Raw genomic sequence first — 21,899 nt, 5'->3', positions numbered from 1 at the left:
TCTTACAAGAAAACTATCTTCCTGCCAAGCAGTCCTGATTACTCTGCTCAGTGTAGTCACTGGGCAGACTGGGATATAGGTGAATTTTGAAGGAAGATGTTGGAGAGCTGGCCATCAAAATGAAATTCACCTTTACCACACTCTCAGTGCCACGTTTCAGCAGTGACATTAACACTGACCTGTCCAGAACTATACCCTTAAATCCCAACTACCTTAACTGTCAGCATATTCATATTTTATCATGATCGTATTTATGCAGAGAGATGCTCCTCACAATTATTTTGGTCTTCTCTCTAGAAACGTAATCATTATTTTCAGACAACTAGCCAAACCTGGAGGCAATTTAAACCCTTTACCAGAACTTCTAAGTGGTCTTTCTCCTCAAAATACAGGATGAATCACTTAAAACATCCTTTCAATTAATGAATTAATTTTAATTCAGTTTATTCATACAGCATGTATTCACACTTGTACATTTCATATGCACACATGATAGTTACCAGACAAAATGTCATCTAATCTAGCACTTCTATCTCTTAAAAGGAATAAATGTAAGTGGCAAATGCTCAAACAGATCTCCTGAGGAGTTTGGCCTGGTCCTGTTCTCAGGGCAGACCTGAAAGTGAAAGTGAGACCACGGAAACCTGAGTCTGCCCTGAATCACCACCAATTCATCCCCTTCTAAAAAGGCTCTCACAAATTCCAAGTTTCCACAGGAATATATTCTTTCTCTTCCTGGCTTTTGACAACAACTGTCTCTTTAGGGGCAAATGCCATTTCCATTCACCACGGAGCACAGGAGTTTTCCTTGCTCTTTTCTTTAAGCCAAAAGTAAATGAACTCCCTTGGCTGAACTCCACCAGGCTGGGAAGCTTTAAAAACTCCAGTCACTATGGTGACCCAGATTTGTACGGCCAAGTCTCCATATTCCAACAGCAAAATTAAGTTTTCTAAGACCTTGGCCACTTCTTACCCCACAGGTTTATTTCCAATGACGGTTCTGTTACTTGGGAGTTTTCCTGCAGCTCAGTTTGGCCTGAGACACATAAGGAAAAATATTCCACCTTCTTCCCCTGTGCACTCACAGAACCCACGGATTTCCCTGGTCAGCCCAGTGGTTTTGGGGAATCTTATTCTGTTTTCAGACCAAGATCTCACATATATTTTCATGGTTTACAAAACCTCCCTGAGATCACGCTTACAGTGGCACAGCTCTTGTCTTTCCATCAAGCTTTTCCTTCTGTAAGGACCAGCCTGGTCCCTCGGAGCTGGGGGAGGCACCTTCCTCATCCCAAGCTGCCCAGGGTCTACCGGGTACTAATATTTCACTTCATGACCATTGATTTTGGCTGGTGAAAACCCCGAGGCCAGAGGCCACCATGCCCAGGAAGCAGCAGCACACTCAGGACATGTTCTCAGAACTGCTTTTCACAGTGAAATTTTAAGTATGGAACTGCACTGACCCTGGGAATACAGACTCCAGGCTCTTTCCCTTTGGGATATGAGAAGTTCATCATCTTTGCCATCAGTCAAATTTTAATATTCACCGTTGCTGTGATGAACGTCAGAACGTACTGCAAGCACAGACATAAAAGTGAAACCAAAATGCACTCCTGCCCCCAAAAAAGCCCAAAATAAAAGAGCCAAATCTATCCATTTGACCCCTTTAAAGGTACTAAAGAAGCAGCAAGTTAAAAAAAATAAAATAAAAAAAGAAATGCATCAACACACTCTTGCAAACTGATGGAACTGTCCTCTTTGAGCAGCTACTGGAATGCATTTAGTGAACAGTGTGAAGTGGGAGATGAGGGGCCACCACCCAGGCGTGCCCAGGCAGACACACGCACACGACCCAGAAGCACAGAGAGAAACAGCATTAGAGATTTATTTCTGAAAAAATCAAATACAGAAGTGAATTCACATGGAAAAACCAAAAACTGGTTCACCATATTGTCTTAACATTTCATAAAAAAGTAAAGCAAGTGATAATTTAAATTATAAGAAATCCTAATGAGACATTAACCATTAGCTTCTACTCCCATCCCTATCTCTATTTGACAAATAGAGCAGCAGGTGAAGTGTACAGACTGAAATCCTCACATAAAATCCTGCAAAAAAACATTCAGGGTGCACCAACTCCTGTCTTTCTTTTTAAATACATTTTCATTGCCATTTTATAAATGGAATTGTGTGGCCTTTAGGGAATTTCACTTAAAGAACAGATGAGCTCATCAGCGCTGCATTTAATTGCTGCAGGAGAGTTTAGCTTTATCTTCTAAATAAAGATTAACAAGTCTAACGAGAACTTATCACAGAATCATGGAGTGGTTTGTGTTGAAAGGGACCTTCAAGAGATCTAGTTCCACCTTCTGCCATGGGCAGGGACAATTTCCATTATCCCAGGTTGCTCCAAGCCCTAATGTCCAACCTGGCCTTGGACACGTCCAGGGATCCAGGGACAGCCACAATTCCTGGGGGCAGGAAGAACTTATCCTGGGCTAGGACATGACAGGGACAGCAGAGAATGGAGGGGTTTATGTGAGAACCTAAGCAGAACATTTGCCGGGGCACGGGGGCACTTTTATTAGTTTGGGTTTACATATGGAGATAGAATGTTTTCTCTTTAAAAAAAATTAAAAAAAAAAAAAAGCAGATACCAACCCATTTCCTGCTTTTGAGTTGCTTTTGCTGTCCGTGCTGAGCTGAGAAAGGACATAGTGAGGCGCTTTGGCACTGTCGGCATCAAAGATATCCATGTTGGACTCTTCGCAATCTCGGCGTTTGATCCCTGGCCTCTGCTTTGGGTTGCGCTTGCGCGATTTACGTGGCACCTCAGTGTTATCATTGTAGGAACTGGTACTCATGTTACTGAAGTTGGAGGGTGAATCCTCCATCCACATACTGCAGCTCTGCTCTGACTCCAATCCACAGCCCTCATCCTGGCAGGACATCCGGCTGTTGTCCAGCAAGTCCTCGGGAGGTGGCGAGATGTAGAGGACAGTGTGGCGCTTCGGCGTGGCCGCCGGCGGCGGGGCTGCGGTACCGGGAAGCTGCTGCTCACTTACCCCTCGGCTACTTACCCCCACGGCCGCGGAGCAGCTCTCCACTTGCATAGCCTTGCTGTCGGTGACTGAGGTAGAGTAAATGGTAGGGCTGGAAGAGGTGGTAAAGGAGCTGCAAGCACCGCCCATGGAGGAAGAGGAGGGAGCTGAAGAAGCATCTGCGGTGTACAATTCACAAGTAAATACAGGACCCGTGGCGCGGCGTGCGCTGGCTATAGCAGTCCCAGTGAGATCAAGGTGATTTAGGAACCGATTGCTTTCCCCCAAGAAATGTTTGGAATTTGGTTCGGTTTTGGAATGGAAGTGCTTAAAGCAACACAGCCTGGCCAATGCTTTGGAAATGTCCAAACGAGTCTTAGCACGATCCACTGGAATCGAATTTTTCTTTACGACTTAACGTTAATTTGTACAAATGGCTGCGAGTAAACAGAGCTTTCATTGCCTCAGCTGGACTAATTATTGGTGTAGAAGCCATTTCGTCTAAAATAGCCCCAAAGCAAAGTGCTTATAATCCACATTCAACGCCAATTAAACAATTTATTGTTGGAAATTTTTAATTTTTTGTTTTTGAAAAAGATGGGACTGTGCTTAGCCACAAAATATTAAAATAAGTTTCTAACCTATGAAGCAGAGAACTACAGGTCATTTTTAATGCAGACACTCCCTGCTTCAGAGGCAAATCCTGGAATAAAAATATGAGAAAATAAATGAGAAAAAGAGCTGCTGATTATTCCATCATAAATGAGAAATAAAATATAAAATCAACTGAGTTGGTAGGCAAAATGGAACTGGTATCAGTCACTACGAGCGAGCTGTTGATTTCGAAGGTTCAGAACAGGGATGAAATATCTGTGTTGGAGACACGCTGGTCCAAGGACTGGGAATTTCTGTAATTTGACTTCTTCAGTCACTGGGACCAATTTCTCTCAGACTTTATTGGTCCCTTCCACAGAGATGGCTTGGGACAGACCTCTGAAAAATTCACATTAAACAGGAGATGTCCAACACTGTGACTACAACTTCTGCAGAGGTCCCAGAGCTCAATTTGGTTTAGAAACATGAAAATTATTACACCAAACCCCTGAAGATTTCTGGAGAACACCACTGAAGAATTTTAAAGGACAAATCAATGGCATACCTAAGTTAAATATCCCAGAGGAAGCAGGCCATTCAAACATTTGTATTTATTTCAATCAGCTGTAGCTCACTGAGGAATAACTGAATTTTATAGTCAGATTTTAGCTTTCTGTGGGGAGACCCTGTTTTCTGTATTTCTGCACTGCCACCCACACCTGATAAACCAGAAGCACTGAAATAACCTAATTTTGGAAACAAATTGTGCATTAAGTATATACATAATAATCCTATATGTTTGTTCAGCTACTTACTGCTGTCATACAGGTAATCTCAGTTACTAAGAGGAACATTTCCTTTTTGCTGCTTGGGATTTTTTTTAAATCCAAAATATTACAACAGTCTTTCTAATTAAAAGATTTAGAGACTGCTGGACTGTTAGTCTATACTGTATAGTCTATACTGTTTTAGTTATTTAAAAGTAACAGAATGAAGCATATTCAGTCATGATACATACATTTAATTAACAGTAAAACTCAGCCAACTTGCCTACACTGGGAATTACTGGGAGTATCAATGACTGATAATAGAGAGTTTTTAAACCACTACTGCTTCCTACAGCTTTCCTGTCCTAAATGAATGTAAAAGCAAACTTACACCACTTCAGATTGTCAAATTTAGAGGTCATTAGTTTATCAATAAACTACTCTGCCTTCCCTGAGCCTCCCAGTGAACCAGGAGCAGCTGAATGATACCAGTTCCATTTCCCAGCTTGTTCTTTGGCAAATACAGTGGCTGAAATTGGAGAATTCAGTCACTTTGCATTCCAATTTAAAGGCAAATTTCTCCTTTCTATATCATGCATTAATTAATGCTTCTTTCAAAAACATTTATAGGATTGGCAAGAACTATCAAATCTAGGTATTCATTTCAGTGACAATATTTAGAGCTGATTTGCAGCCACTTTGAGTTGAGACAGCCCGTCGCTGTTTGGGATGTTTGTTTTGGTAAAGGGGATTGGTTTCCATCCACCATTGATACCTCAGAGAAGCAGAAGTGAGTGTGCCCAGGGACCCCTGGAGCACAGGAGCTGCAGGGCTGGGGCTGGAAAGGCAGAAATGAACTCGGGGCAGAGCCCGGGGCAGGGACAGGGACTCGGCCATGGAATCTCTGATGGAACACACATGGAACAGGCAGCAGGGCTTCGGCTGCAGGATCCTCCTCCAACAGATTAAAGGCACATTTACACAACCACACCAATCCTGGGAGTGTAAGGAAACCTTGGACACTCCGGGCTCAGCTCTGCGTGGGCCACGGACACCAAGCACTGCGCTCAGCTGGGGCTTCAGTGCATCTCCTGGCCAGGAATGCAAAACCTGCACTTTTCCCTCACTTTCCTAGGGAAAAAAATAAATATATCACTGAACCAAATGCTTTTCAGCACAAAGCTAAAAGAGCTGGTGATGGTAGTGCTGTTTTAGGGTGCAGCATTGTGAAATATTATCATTATGGCAATATCATCATTATTGCTCTCCAAAACAATTTCTCCTCCTTTCTTTTTCTATAAGTTAAAAGCACTTATATGTATAAATACATGCATGTGGGCTTTTATACTTTTAAAAAGTAAATAAACATTGTCCATTATAAATTGGTTACACTCTCCTCCATTTACCAGAGATGCCCCTGTGCAATGGTAAGATTAGATTTTGGAATAAACCCAAATTCAACAGTAATGGCAAGAAAACCTCTCTTTAGCCTTATATAATAAATCAATGCCATTACTATCCATACATAAAGTATGATAAATATTACAGCAAATTGAATAAACTGGCTGTATTGGAACAGTCAAATACACAGATTTAAAAACTCTTGGAGGCATAAATTAGAAAAATTAGTAATTGCTTCAGTAACATTTTAAGTTATGAAAACAGTAAGAAACAGTGAAATCTGTGTTTCCTCAGAGTATGCAGGCCTTGAGCCAACTCATCTTCCTTTGAACTAATAAATAAACTGGGTCAATCAAATAAGAATTCACCACGTTACTGCAATGAATAAACAGTGCTTTACATGGCTCCCATTTGGGTCCATCATTTTATTCCAAAGCCAGTGACATTTGTATCTGACACCAACAGAGATTTCTTGGATGAACATGCTGCATTTTGGAAAACAAGTAATTCGGTAATTTTAACTTGTGTTGCTTTACAAGGTGAGAGCACACACACCTTCCCCAGCTTTGAGCACTCCTTTTATTTTACTTTCTTTAGACACAGGTTAATGGGCACAGGTGGCTCATGGTTTGCAATTTATACTTTGCAATTTATACTTTGCAATTTAACAGTGCGTGCAATGACAAATACATAGATGTATTTTTAAGTGAGTAGGTACATTTTGAAATAGAAGACTGAATATATTTCATTTAACACAGTCTCAAAATCAAACTTGCTTTCAGAGCAATGACACTGAACAGAAGCCAAGAGCTTATCATGGCAAGTGTGCAGCCTCAGGAATAGAAATGAAATGTGCATCAGCATCACAAGGTGGGGTTTTTTCTCATTTTTTAAATAAAAAACAAGAGAAAAGAATATTCCACATTAGAGCAACTGTGATCACTGTTGAAACTAAACCTCCTGAAGCTCTTCACTGCCATCACTGTGACATCAAAGGGAGCTGGAAGAAGTAATTCAGATTTTGTTGCCTGTGCTACAAGTTTTTCTCCCCTAAAAGAGGCAGAATTTTACCAATCAGTCCAGCACAAGGACTAAAAGTAAGGGAGCACATAGAGTGTCCCTGTGAGTAAACCAGGGCAGGCTTTTTCTTTTCAGTACCAAAAAACCAAAGAAAATTTATTACCTTCTGCATTAGCAACCAAGGCAATGACGTATTTTCTATATCCTATTCTCCTGTGAAGTCAAACAAGGCATTCAGCCTCTAAAAAAAGGTTTGGAAAGGCAGGAGAGAGGGAAAAAAAAAATCACTACTTGACATTAAGGGAGTCTTTTTAGGTAACACCTCTGTGGAGCCAGTCCTGAAATCCTTGTTCACTCTTTTCAAATACCCTTAAACACAACAAGGATTACCAAGTCCTCAAACACAAACAGTGTCCTGATGACTTTGCTTTTTAATTGCAAAAGCAAGTCATTTCCCAGACTGGAAATCTTAAGATTATATAAACAAATAAACTGCAGATATTTTTGGTTTCACAAGTTTTCCAGTCACCTGTGCATGGACAGCCAGGACAAGCAAAAAGCCATTAAAGAGCTAATTTCTTTCTTCTGAACTCCCCCTGCATTCCAGGGTATCCTCTACGTTCTGTGCAGAAAACAAGTGTCAAAAATGAAAACTCACCCACAGGGTGAGGATTAAGTGGTGTATAAGCTTAATATGTGAAGTATAACTTTGATTAAATGTGTTGATTTATCTAACATGTCATGTCCTTGGTAAGATTTTTTATGTTAATTGGTTTATTTGAACCCCTGGACACAGAAGAACAATTTCAGGACCGACCCAGAAGGAAACTGCAGAATTTCCACCATCAACCTTTGTGTTGTCAAAGGTTTCAAAGGTAAAACCCAGAACTTACAAAGTGGCTGCAAACCTGCTTTCAACACCTCACATGCCAAACTTGGGGTTCTACTTTTCTTCTTCTTGTATTACTGATGTCATGTCAAAAACTTTTCCAAAAAGTTTAGTTTCAAATCAGTATCAATCCACTATTCAGAAATAAACAAAAAAAAAAAAATTTAAAAATTAAAAAAAAAAAAAAAAAGAAAGAAAGAAAAGAGACTTATGAAGAAGTCTGAAAACAAGACCGACCTATACCCTGGGTGAGATTGGATGGGTTAAGTGTCTCTGGCACTATTTGTCTTCACTATTGACAGACACTGTCACACAACCCACCACTCGATGCCTGTCTCTGAATGGCGAAGCTAGAATGCAAGTTAAGTGTATTAATAGAGAAAAAAACTAGCATCCCAGCAAATATCATAAAGCAATCCAATTCACCAGTTATTAAACACACTCAGATTCAAGATAGGTAGGTTAATTTAATTTACATTAAGCCCAACAGTGTAAATTCCCCTTTACATTCCCATGCTGACCCAAGCAGTGTATTATTATACTTTGGGTAAATACATCAATCAATGGATTTGTTATGACTCCCATAATTCAATTAACACTCAAGTTTAGGTATCTAAGGAGGACTTTTGTTTGTTAGTGGCTCACACACACCAATTCCATGGATCTCAGATCCTTCCCACTCAGTGTAAGGGCTGATTCCAAGCCAGCAGAACTCTGGGACCCACAGCTGCTCTCTCCAAGCCCTGCCTGCCCTCAGCACCTCCCCAGCTCCCTGCAGGAGCTGTTGGACCAGTGGGTTTGGCCAAGAACACCTCCATTCAACAAACAGACTGAAACAGTTTGATCTTTTAGATACAGGGGTGGGTTTTCCCTAAGAAGTCAAGAACTGCTCTTGGCCCTCAAGATGCTGCAACAGGAGGAGGTGCCCAAGCCGTGGCACAATAGGACTCATCTTGTCCCTCACAACCTTGGTTTTCCATTATTCCTTACGGAACACGGAATTCTCCTGCCACAAAGTAGTTCTCAAGCCTTTCTGATCTAATAACAGCAGCCATTTAATGCAAGAAATTGCTGTAAGAAAAAAACCTCACGAATGATGAAACACTTTCTGTTTGATTGAGCAGTTCCAGAAAATTGGGCGCACTGACTGCATGAAATCCATGAAGACTGAAAATAAATTTAGAAAAAAGATTGTAACTAGATGTGAAATTCATGAAGACTGAAAGCATACTATGTAGGAAAAAGATAAGAACTAGACATGAACACCAATACAAATGTGGAATTCTAAGGGAGCTCACAGATCAGGAAGGCCCTCAACACACATGACTCTGTACAACTGGAATATTCCAACTCAATTTAGAGAGAACACACCTAAAATGTTTCCATCAAATGGAAACAGTAAGAAAAATCTTTTATCTCTGGCATTTCCCAGCAATGTTGTCTCACCAGAAGACCCTCTGGAATGATGAAGGAACCTCTCCAAGCTGAGCTGACCCTCACCAAGCCTGGCCTGTCCAGCCTGGGCTCCAGCACGGCTCCTTTGGGCGACGAACTTGCAGAAGAAACACCTAAACCCACGCAGAGCAGCAGAGGGTGAGTTCTGAACGAGCCTCGGGGCCTGCCTGAAGCTCAGTGTGTAACACAGGAGTATCTGGTGACTGCAGCAGGCAGGCTGCAGACAGAAATCCCCAGAAGATCCTCCTGGAAATGACAGGAAGGCACTTCCAGCTGCCAGGGCGGTGGGAAGAGGAAGGGAAAAGCCTACAAAGAAATGGAAGTTTTTATACAGGCATCGGGGACCAACTACAAAGAAGAATCTTTTTTTCTGCTCATTTGTTTACAATCGTAAGCCCAGGATAAGAGAACTGGGGACAGCACTGAGATCCCCTTTGAAATGGCTGGTAATTATTTCTGTATCAACAGGAAAAACTGACTAATGACACCAGGAAGGATGACAACTGGACAAAATATTTTCAGTAAAAATAAAAATGAAGAAGCCTGAGAAGCCACTCAGGGAAAACCAAACCAAAACAAACCCATCTCCATTTTGAGGCCTCATCAGAACCTTCCATTGGAGAAGGATGAAAAAGCCTTATTTTGGCAGCAGAAAACATGACCCCTTAGCACCAATCTCTACCCTACAGGCAGTGCAGGTATCTCTATCTGTGTCTCTAAAGCAGCAATTCCAAATCAGACTGTATTTTTATAATTAAAATAACCAAAGATGCTTATAGCAACACTTCAGTTACAATTCCAAACAAAAAAAGCCGATTACATCTGTTTGGGCAAGTAGATTGTCCCTTTAATTAAAAATAAGTATAAAAAGAAGCATAAAATTGATCACAAAAAGATAAAGCTTCATCATTTACCTATTATTTTCCTAGAATGTAATCACAGGTGCTTGGGAGCCAGCAGACTTCACTACATCACAGATTTACAGCATCCCAGTATGGAGAATGCAAAAGAAGAGATCAGTAAATACATTTCAGTAGCACAAAACCTGTTCCCCTTCTGCTGCAGCAAGAACACCACTCTGGAGAATTCCACTGGGGAGTAAGAACTGGAAACCAGACAGCAATGCAAAAAATATGGAAATATATATATATATATTTGCCTCTGTGGGAAATGGAAAGCAGCTTGAGAGATCATCAACGAGATGAAGCATCTCATTCCAAGTCCTGCTGCAGGAAGAACAAGGGATGGTGAGAAGGGAAGTGAGTTGCTGTAACAGTTCACTGGGGTTCAGAAGGGTCGAGCATTCCTGGCACTGGAGATAAAAGATGAAACAGCAACACTCATTTAAAGGATATGGCTGAAAATACTCCTGATCATTCTCCAAGGACAGGAACCATGTGCTACCCACAAGCTGGAAAGACTCCTCTGAGAAAGGACTCAAACTGGCAGAGTGAATTTGAAGCATTTTAAGGTTCAAGGTGCCTTGATCAACACCAAAAAATGTTCAGGCTTTTAGAACAACTGAGGAGGGACTCAAGCATTGCTCCTCACAACAAGCACTGGCAGGAGCACTGGGAAAGCTCCAGGCTCATTTATTTCATGTAAAATCTCCAGGCAGAGCACACAATGACATTTCTCAGCATGACACCCTCATGCATTTCCAGAGTCTGGAGATGATTCATATTTAATGTGTTTATGGTGCTGCACCAGGCAAAATCCTCCTTTTCCTGTCCCCTGAACAAAGACACTGGAATTCAAGTAGCAAGCACAGAGAATGGTTTCCAGGGGTAAAAACAGATCTGTTCCCTCCCTTCTGTTTCCCAGAACTACAGAATTAGAAGCTTGAGATAGCAGCTCAAAATCCCAGAGTTCTATGAAATCACACTTGTCTGATATTCAGAGTGGGTAATGCCTCATATGTCTGGATTAATGAATAGGAGATACACATTTATTAACCAATTAATGAAAATCCAATCAGCAACATTCCATTTTCATACTCTTACAACTGTTCTGTAAATCATGAAATAAATTTCCAAATGGAAGAAGAACTAGAAGTCTGTCACTGTGAGGTCATCACTGCTAAAACCAGCCTATCCTGCTCCTCCAAAAAAACCAGGAGTTAACTGCAGCAGTATTTCCAGCCTACAATATGATTTATATGGGACAAAACCCCACAGCAAGGTGACAAAAAACTCTTGAGTAAGCTGAATTTCAGCCAGATATTGCCTTACTTTGTGTTTCAGGAAGCAGAGAACAAGCTGTGTGAACTACTAGAGGAGTAGGGAAAAGCTCTGAACACTTTGGATCAATCCCTGTCACGGAATCCTCTCATTATCCAGAGTAATCAGATCTGTAGGGGAATTCTACATGTTGTGGCTAACTGTTCAAATTAGCCCTTCCTTTTAAAAACAAGAGTAAATGAGATTACATACAGCCTTATGCAGACTGAACTATCATTTCCCTCTCATTCCTAAAAAAGGAGGTTTTAAGGCAACTAAGACCAGACAAAAAAAAAAAAAAATAGAAAGACTGACACAAAAAGGGGAAAAATTTCAGATACAGAACAAGAGGTTGCCAGTCCTTCCTCCTTACACTGTTTTTGTACAGCATCAGCTCCCCAAAAAATCTGCCTGCAGTCTGCTATAAAACATTTGATGTATGCAAATGATAGTCAGTCTTAATCTTCTGAAATGTAAGTATAAAATGTATGTGTGGTTCCCTGTATAAGCACCTGGTTTGCACAAATCTCAGGGTAATTTTCCTGCAGAGAAAGCCCAGCCAGACCTCTCATTAATACTCAAGGCAGGGTAAGAGACTGAAAGTGTGGTGGAATTCTCAAAGATGCTGCAGGAATCCCAAAACAATTGAAGAAAATAGTAAACCTCCCTTTTCTCTACCAAGGGGGCACAGCTACAGAAAGAACACAGAACGTGCCACGTTCAAACCAGCAATGGAAACAAAACGGGTCTTTGCTCCTCTGGGGTTATGTCTTGTTGGGTGAGGCAGTTTAAACAGAATTTTTAACAACTGTCTCTCCAGGCCCTTGTCCCAAGTTCCTCTCCAGGTCTCCTGGAGCCCCTTTGGGCACTGGAAGAGCTCTAAGGTCACCCTGGACCCTTCCCTTCTCCACAGTGAACAATCCCAGCTCTCAACTTGCTATCAGCTCGGTCTTTGTGACCCTCTGTGGTCTCTGACATTGAACAGTGTGGATATGTGAATGATCAGGTCTTCTTTCACTTTTAACAAGAAGCCTCAATATTCATTTTTTAGAACTTTTCATTCCAGAAACTTGTGCTGCAGTTTAACCCAAACACACTCAATGAATGCATCTCAGGTTTTTTTAAGGATCTGGACTGGCTGCTGGCAGATGCCAAATACCTGGAGGCAACAGACTTTTAGTTCCATTCAAGTTTAAGTCTTTTCTGTTAGGTACAGAATTAATTAGCAGTTCAGGCCTGTCTGTGGATTTAGAGTGCAGCAGGGTTTGTGGGCTGGTTTTGTTCAGTTGTTTTGAGGATACAAGTTTCTACAAGATTTGGTTGCTGCTGTCTATGAACCAAACCCATTATTCAGCACCTTGACTTTAGAAACAGATGCCCAAATTGTTTTTTTAGTAAGTGATATAAAAACATCAAATCCTTTTGATATAATAAAAGCATCAAATTCTTTCAATGACCAAGTTCCACTGTGCACAGTTAAATCCACAGGTTCTCAGGAGAGGTCTGGCAAAACATGAATGGTGAGCAGTGCTGTAAAGTTTCTCTGACAAACCTACAACCACTTCAGGTTCTGATCAGGATTCCAGGACCATGCAAATCTGGGAAACGTTCTCACACAAACATTTAATGCATATGAACTTGGAGAGAGAGAAACAGGAATAATGCAGCTACCTGAATCCTCACCCTATAGCCATTTTTTTCTAAAGCAAAAATTTAATGCCAATTAGGAAAGTGGAACATGACCTTGTAAAAAATACAGGGACCAAATTATGAAAAAACACCCTTATCCACTGAAGGGAGACACATCTATAATGGGTAAAATTATCTTTTTTTCCCCATTGCACAGATGTGCACTAATATATACAAGTTACTGACAAGAATCCCAGATGAAAGCCAGCACTGAGGCTTATCTCCCAAATCAGAGCTTTGCCCCTAGATCCTCACTTTTTTATGTTTAATGAAGATCAGTGATAGTCTTTAAAGTCTAGAATATGGCTGGGAATAAGAAATGGATGCAGATTAAAAGGTCATGCCTCTTTTTTATACGTTGTCAATTGAAAAAATAACTACACTGGTCTTTTAGAGTTCCGGCTGATATACATTATATCCACATGTATCTGAGGATCTTTTACCACTCCACACTAGAAATGTGTGTGAAAGGAGTTTAAATTCTACACTTCCTCAGGGCCCAATGGAAAACATGACCTTTTCTTCCTCCTCACATTTTGGTAAAAGCTTCATGGCCCAAAATGTCATCTCCCATTCCATTTTTATCCTAACTAGGATCCACTGGCTTAGTCAGTCAGCATTCCGCCTTAGCTCCAAACAGGGATTTTATTCCCTTGGAAGACAGAGTGCATTCTAGGAGTTAATTGCCTGTGTGGCATAACAGAACAGAGGAACAGCTAATTTACTGCTTATGGAGATGCATGTATGAAACACAGCAACTCAACATAAAATACCTGACGCTTTTGATCGCCCAGCTGAGCTACACCACCTACATTCTCCTAGAATGAACTCTGCTACTTCTCCACAAGCTCTTTTGTACACTCAGAACTTTGCCAGCACTGTTCATGTTGGCCAGAACGTGACAAACCTTAAGAAAATAGCAAAATAAAGGAGAGTCCTTACCAGCAGCAACTACAGCTGGAGGCGGCGAACCGGCCTCACCACCGCTTGTTTGGCTCATGGATGCTATGGATGTTTCTCTGGAAGGTGGTAACTGCAGCTCCTTTGGGAGAAGGTCATAGACAGATTCTGTGGAACAAAAAGAACTTGATCAAAATGTCACCCGTGCCCTACACAAGGAAAGAAATAATGTTTTTGCCCAAAAGATATGAACTATAACCCAACCCTTTCAGAACCTTTGGGCAAAGTCACAGTAAGTGCTTGGAAATAACAGCATGGACTAAAGTTATTTCAGAAAACAAACAAACATTAAGATGCACATTCTGAAGGCTGAAACAAAGGACACAAACTTGTTCAAACAAAGAAATAATTCATAAACTTCCAGAGAAACTGTTCTCATCCAGAACGAAGGGCTGAGGGCAGCACATCATGTGAGAATCTGAGACAAACCTGTTTTCAGAATTCCAACTGGGCAGCTGACTTCCTAAGGAAAAAAAGCTTCATTTGGCACCATCACCCTAACAACATCCCTTGGAGTCTTAGAATCACAGACTGGATTTGGGGGGGAAGGGGCCTTAAACCCATCCAGTGCCACCCCTGCCATGGCAGGGACCCCTTCTGCTGTCCCAGGTGCTCCCAGCCCTGTCCAGCCTGGCCTTGGGCACTGCCAGGGATCCAAGACAGCCACAGCTGCTCTGGGCACCCTGTGCCAGGGCCTCAGCACTCTCACAGCCAGGAATTCCTAATTCCCAGTATCCCATCTAACCCTGATCTGTGGCAGTGGGAGCCACTCCCTGTGTCCTGTCCCTCCATGCCTTGTCCCAGCCTCTCTCCAGCTCTCCTGGAGCCCTTTTAGGTGCTGGAAGGGGCTCCAAGATCTCGCCTGGAGCCTTCTCCTCTCCAGGTGAGCTCCCCCAGCTGTCCCGGCCTGGCTTCAGAGCCAAGGGGCTCCAGCCCTGGGATCAATGACCTCCTCAGGGCTTGCTCCAGCAGCTCCTTGTCTTCCCTGTGCTGTATTAACCCCGTGGGTTTGATCTCTCTTCCTCCTTGTGTGTCACCCAGGAGACCTCCTAAGGCTCCCTCCTAAGAGCTTGCTCCATCCTCACCTATTTCCAGCTCTCAAGTTAACTCCAGCCTCCTGTACACCTGCAGCCTTAGGGGTGCTCAGGTAGAGGCTGGGTGTTGTATTTTAGACCACATTTCAAGTACCTTGGTCTTTATCAATGAAGCATGAAGTTAAAGATTTGCTCTTAATGGTCTTGTGATCTTTGGGAATGTGCTTCAATTCTAATGCTGCCTTTTCCTTCCCTCCCTCTTTATCATATCGTTGGAATTACTCACAAAGATTAGAATTGTGCTGCTTGTGGATTACTGCAAAAATCATGTGCTCCCTGAGAAAAAATTATCCTGTGGGAGTCTGAGATGTAAGCATAACTAAAGCAAAAGGCTTCACAGAATCTTCGCCACATTGGAGTCAAAAATAAATTTCTTAAACAAAAAAAAATCCCCAAGAATCAGCCCAAGGAGACAAGCTCTCGATTACCCAAGAACTTGGGGTTTGGAAAGGAGCTTTTGTAGTCAACTCTGAATATCTTATGAGTCATGACAGATGATGATGACAATTCACTCCTCTCAGAGGATTTCTTGAGGAGAAAGGAATGGAGGTGTGTGTATATACCCAACTTACACATGAAATATAGAGTCTCTGTATTTGCCTGCAGACACACTGCTGCAACCCCTCATTTTGGAGCCCCTCACTGAGCATTTTGAGCAGCAGCAGCCCTGAATTTTCCCAGCCTGTGATTCTCCTGTCCTGCTACAGGTAGAAGTGCCAGTGCCAGCTGGAGTAAAGGCTGGTGCTCACTTACAAGGGCTTGTACAAACTGCTGCACTCATCTCTGAGGAAAAGCAAATGCAGCAAATGCTCCTTGTAGTACAACAGGAACAGAAGTGAGAACAAGTGTTACCTGCCAATCCCTTCCAAACCATCCTGTGAATCTATGAACTCATGGCACAAGGTGATGGTCAAATCCAAGCTTTCCGAAGGAAAACAACTCTCCTGGCTTTTCTTGCACCAGATGCAGCCTCACAGTCTAAAACACACCATTACTGAGCTGCAGCTCAACACTGTCCAGAGGAACCCCAAGTGCCTGGGTACCTTTAAGAACCCTTGCTGCCACAAACCTACTCCACACACATCAGACTTCAAATGAAACTTTGTGTTTTCACCTAAACACAGGCCAATGTTTATATATGCTGAACTATAAATAGCATTAAAGCAAAAACTGACAAATTCCAGAAACATGAGAGTTGTTGCAAGGAAACCCATTCTTCCCCAGAGGATACAGCTCCCGCATGCCTCACACTGTCCCAAGAGCTGAAGCTTCTGCCCAGCCCCTCTCCATCACCAGTCTTACACCTGTGTGCACTCACCAATACTGAGAACATCACATTTCCTGCTAGAATTTTACGTTGATTCATGCAGAAAACACCCACTAAAGGGAAAGGCTGCTGCAGAAATGCAGTATTACATTTGGAGGCTAAAATAGCATTTCATCATCATTACGTGTTTCTACATAATTAGCGAGAAAAAATGTGTAGACAGAATTCCTGCTTCCAGCAGCCAGCACTGAATCAGGGAGGAAGTTTAAGCTGTCTGACAGCACTGAGTGTCCTGCAATTTATTGCTGCTTTCAATTCCTTTGATGAATACACTGGTTGATCCCAAGTTTCTAGGGTTTTTTTCCTGGAAGTAGCTCCATTTATACCCAACATTTAAACACATTTTCTCTCTCCCTACAGGAAGCAAGGAACACGTGTTTCAGGATTAGTGTTATTATGAAATATAAACAAGATAACACACAAACCAGATAACCAAACACTAGTGAACAGCCAGAAGTCCCACACGCTCATTCCCCGACACAAATCCTCACCTGTTAATCAGTTATTAGACTTTATCTACAGTAAACTTCCAAATCTCTTATCTTGCCTCAAAATATCTCGCCTAGACAAGCCCAGCTTCCCAAATTCTCCTCCCAAGACCAAGGACACACAGGGACAGGCAGATTTACAAAAAGTATTTTAAGTTTCAAATTTCTTCAACTGCCCTTTATCCGATTATCCTGCCTTTATAATCTCTCATCTGAGATCAGCTGCTTGGAACTTTGATCTTCCTGCCAGTTGTACTGAGAGTCCAGAAAATTCTATTTCACATAGTTATATGGACCAGAACCACAGCAAACATGGGATCAGGATCCAACAACACAGCACTTGGAATCGGGAAAGAGAAGATTTTTGTTGTGTGCTACTTGAACCTGCACACGACATTCTGAATTTATATATCAATAAAAAATAATAAAAACATTTAGGAAGGAATTTTTCACTGGCAGGGTGGGCAGGCCCTGGCACAGGTGCCCAGAGGAGCTGTGGCTGCCCCTGGATCCCTGGCAGTGCCCAAGGCCAGGCTGGACAGGGCTTGGAGCACCCTGGGATGGTGGAGGGTGTCCCTGCCATGGCAGGGGTGGCACTGGATGGGTTTAAGGTCCCTTTCAACCAAAAGCATTCCAGGATTCTCTGGAATTGGGTCATTTCAAGTTAGAATAACTGCACAAAAGGTGTCTGTGGCAGGGCCGGACACATGACCACCAGTCCACACAAAATACATCCCTGGGTCAACACGGACCTGGATCAGCCCCAGCACTGGTGACAGGACCTCTGTCTTCAAAGGGGAGAGGAAAGAGGAAAGATTCAGGAAAAATAATGCTGAGAAGGTACAAAAGGCAGCATGTGAAACTGATGTGGCGATGCTGCAGCAGGAGTGCAAAAGGCTGGTGGTTTGTGATGGCAAACCAAATTCTACAAGGTCCTTCATTTCCTGTTTTACTCACTTCCCCTCAGTGCACACACACAGCTGTCCTTTTCTAGGAATGATTTTGGATTTCTGCACACAGCCTAACCAGTTTGAGTTACAGACCTGGGCAACAGCAAAGTCTGAGTGCTGGGCCATCCCCAGCAGCAGCAAATCCCTCTGGAATTCCCAGCCCATCCTCATCCTCACAGCACCAAGGGACCTTTCAGAAACACAGCACACCTTGTGACCTGCAACATCACCCTCCTCACTCACCAGCACGCTGTGATTCCATTTAAACTTTATTCTTAGGAACAGAGCAATTAAGCTTACAGGAGCAAAGAGAACACAACACAACCGCTTCCTGTGTGGGAATGCTGAGACAACTCCAAGATTCCCCAAGGAGCTTGGACATGTCCCATGCAAAGCCCTGCTTTTCCCAAAGAGTAGGTATTCCCTTCTTTTGGGCCATGAATTCTCCATGACTTTCTGGCTGCACCTACACAGACATTTCAGCTGCACAGAATAAAAACTGTGATTTCTAGAAATTTAGTGCCCTGTTATCTTGTGCTTAGATACCCCTAAGCTTTGCTGCTCCGTATCAAAAGCTAAGCCATGTTACCTGGAACTGCCACAGCTGGGAGCCAAGCCACAAACCTGACAGAGAAGTTTGCTCATAACTAAAGCAGAGGGCCCTGGCTGCAGCTCCAGCTCCACCACCACTCCTGCAGGCTGTTCCCAGGCCCAGCCTCGAGCAGGCTGCTGGAATTCTCCTCCAGAGAGAGCTCTGTCCCACACTGACACTGCTCCTGGGAGATCTGTCCCACACTGACACTGCTCCTGGGAGATCTGTCCCACACTGTCTGTCCCACACTGACTCCTGCTCCTGGGACTTCACCCCCTGTAATGCCAGGGGCTCCTGCAGCAGCATCCCTTCAATCCCCACCCCTGGACTAACAGGTAATGGCAGGTTTCCTGCTCCACAGAAACCACGTGGAGAGCAAGATCAATACATGGGAGAAGACGAGAAGCACCTGAATTATCTTTTCCACTTGCTGCTGACATTTTTTGCCCTTAAGGAAAGGTACATCCTGGAAATCCCTCACCACTTCCATGACCTCATGAACAGCAGCCAAGTTAATCCTTGTCTTTAATAAGCTCCCTGCACTGAGTGGCTGCCCATTTGATCCCCACAGATACTCCTCTCCTCCACATGGTTTAATACCCGCACAGATTTGGCTGCTCCTTCCAAAGCCATTTCCTTGCTGCAGCACATGACAGTCACACCAGAGATTAGACAAAACCTTGGTGCCCTCCTCTAATCAGTGGTGGCATCGGAGCAGAAATCTCTTCTAATGATGGTCACTAAGCTGATCAAAAAACAAGCAAGCAAACAGGCCAAGAGAGTTGTTTATATGGAACTGAGATTAAAAAACAATTAGAAATCATGAAGTAGCAAGCAGCCCTTGCTACACTAGGGATGTCAATGAAGTGAAGTGAGCACTACTCAGCAAATAAACAATAAAGAAAAAATAACAGTATCCATATTCCACCTCACCCCCCACTAGGGATGCAAATTCAGTTTCAGAGCACCTGCATACATATAAAGGTCCTGTGATGCTAATCTAAGACACAGTTTTGTGTATTACCAAGAATTACCAAAATGTCACATTGTCACTCCTCACTCCAAAGGCCACTGCATTTTATGGAAACAATACGTGTGACTTAACATACTTCAGAAACTTTTGTGGGTAAGGGATGCCAAAACCAGAATCTACTCTAGGCCTAAAAAATCCAGGGCTCTGCCGGAAGACCTTGTGGTTGGTTTATCTGCTTATCATGAAGTTCAGTTCTACTCAGAATTTCAGTGTCCATAACCACAGCTTAGTGGTTCAGCTTGTTGAAGGCCACTGATTACACCACAATATCTTAGTTCACAGAGTTTTTAGAGAATGATGAGGAAATGGGGGAGTTCTAAATAGCCAAAATCTAATCAAAGCTTCGCTTTGTTAAAAGATATTCGTATCACATGGCCCTCAGGGATTTTTCTGTACACAAAAGAGTGTGGGAAGACTTTGAAGCAGATTACTTTGCCCATCAGGAAGAGCCTGTAAGAGCCAGCTGAGGAACCCTCTGGCTCTTCACCCCAAGATAAACAGGTTTTCCTGCAGACCCCAGGAACAGCACTGACTGAGTTTGGTAATTACAACACAGAATTCAGAGAATCACAGAATCCTGGAATGGCTTGGGTGGGAAGAGATCTTAATGCACATCTCATTAAACCCCCAGCCATGGGCAGGGACCCCTTCTGCTATCCCAGATTGCTCCAAGCCCCCTCCAGCCTGGCCATGGGCACTGCCAGGGATCCAGGGGCAGCCACAGCTGCTCTGGGCACCTGTGCCAGGGTCTCCCCAGCCTCACAGGGAAGAACTTCTTCCCAATACCACAAAAGAATTCAGGATACATTTCAGAGGACTTGGGCCACCCCACCAGAGAGAGCTCACATCTCACAGCAGCGCTGCTCTCCCTCCCTAAAGGCTGAACCAGGAGAAGCAACCTCAGGACCCAGTGGAGAACTCCTGCGGTGGAAATACAACACTTCAGCACCCTTCAGGATGTGAGTGAGCAGACAAAACTCCAGCTGCTCCTCCAGCTGCTCTGGGACAGCACACCCAGAACCCTGACAGGGATCTGTCCCAGCCCATGGGATGTTTCAGGCATTGAGACAGCAATGCTGATAACAGGGCTGGCACAGGGACCCAGCAGAGGGCACAGGGACAGCATGGAGGGAAGCCAAGGAAGGATAACAAGGATCCAGTAAGAAGCGAAGCTCAACAGAGGAAGCTCTGAGAGGCTGAGAAAGGAAACTAGGAGAGAGACAAAGCTCAGTGCATAAACCAGAAGAGAAACAGACTGAGACAGGCACAGCCCAGACAGATCAGTGACCACTAAAGCACTTCCTACTTCACTGCAGACGCTTTGTTGTTGTTGAGGTTTGGGCTTTTTCCTTTTTCTTTGTTTGGTTGGTTTTTCTGAGTACTCCTTAGGTGATCCAAACTCTCACTTGCAGAAGTGAGAATCACCAATGACAACTGCAGGCCGTGGCAGCTCTGCTTAAGGGACAGCAGAAATTTTTACATTATAAAGTTACAAGAAAAATTATTTGGAAGACAGAAAGAATACACAACAAAGAGTAAATCAGTTTTTGTACGGTAACTGTCAAAAGAGGATTTAGGACATACTACAGACTATCACATTCCTGCATTTCTCAACATCTTTGCAACTCCATTGATTTGACATCACAAGCTCGGCAGTAGGGAAAACAAGTCCTGGAAACAGGTTTAGGTTTCATAGAGAGCAAAAAAAAGGACCCTGCTTGAGCATACATAGAATAGATAAAATACAGCAACTGTTCAAACAATCACAGAATCACTAAGGTTGGGAAAGATTTTTAAGAACACCAAGACCAAGCGTTAACACAGCACTGCTAAGTCCCAGTGAACCACAGAGATACAGATTTGGATGGGACATTGGGAAGGAATCCTTCCCTGTGAGGCTGGGGAGACCCTGGCACAGGCACCCAGAGCAGCTGTGGCTGCCCTGGATCCCTGGCAGTGCCCAAGGCCAGGCTGGAGGGGGCTTGGCACAGCAGAAGGGGTCCCTGCCATGGCAGGGGTGGAACAGGATGGGCTTTAAGGTTCCTTCCCACCCAAACCATCCTAGGATTCTGTGACACTTGTGACATTCTGTGACATAACTGCATGGCAAAAGCCAGAGAGCAAGAAGCAGCCCATAGGCAGCGAGGCTGAGCAGGAGGAGAACAGACACCCTGAAATATTTCACACTAATCACTCCTATTTTTGCAAGAGTTGAAGCTGAGTTGTAGTAAGATCCTAACTCACAAGACTCACCGTACTATCTGCCTTACCCCAGTGCCAAATCCACCAGGTTACACCTACTAAAACATTGATTTTATTTCATATTTTTGAGTCTGTCTCAATACAATTAAACAAAGGACTCAATAAAAATTTAGCATCC

At 43.2% G+C, this 21,899-nt stretch overlaps 1 protein-coding gene across 5 annotated transcripts in view; it reads right to left on the bottom strand.

Moving 5' to 3' along the window:
• The window catches only part of NFAT5 (nuclear factor of activated T cells 5), a 55,156-nt gene that overhangs the window by 22,691 nt on the left and 10,566 nt on the right, over positions 1-21,899 (bottom strand). For 3 of the 5 annotated variants that reach the window (XM_058034478.1, XM_058034476.1, XM_058034477.1), the window contains exons 2-3: positions 14,018-14,143; positions 2,662-3,220 (exon numbers count right to left, since the gene is read on the bottom strand). In XM_058034478.1, the coding sequence (XP_057890461.1) occupies positions 2,662-3,220; positions 14,018-14,143 (685 nt within the window). Of the gene's footprint in view, positions 1-1,463; positions 2,638-2,661; positions 3,221-3,682; positions 3,745-14,017; positions 14,144-21,899 lie in introns of those variants that run through there. The other 2 variants (XM_058034480.1, XM_058034481.1) reach the window with 2 other exon arrangements.

Source organism: Melospiza georgiana, chromosome 14 (genome assembly GCF_028018845.1).
Source record: "Melospiza georgiana isolate bMelGeo1 chromosome 14, bMelGeo1.pri, whole genome shotgun sequence".
NCBI lineage: Eukaryota > Metazoa > Chordata > Aves > Passeriformes > Passerellidae > Melospiza > Melospiza georgiana.
This window is presented reverse-complemented; position numbering and strand designations above follow the sequence as displayed.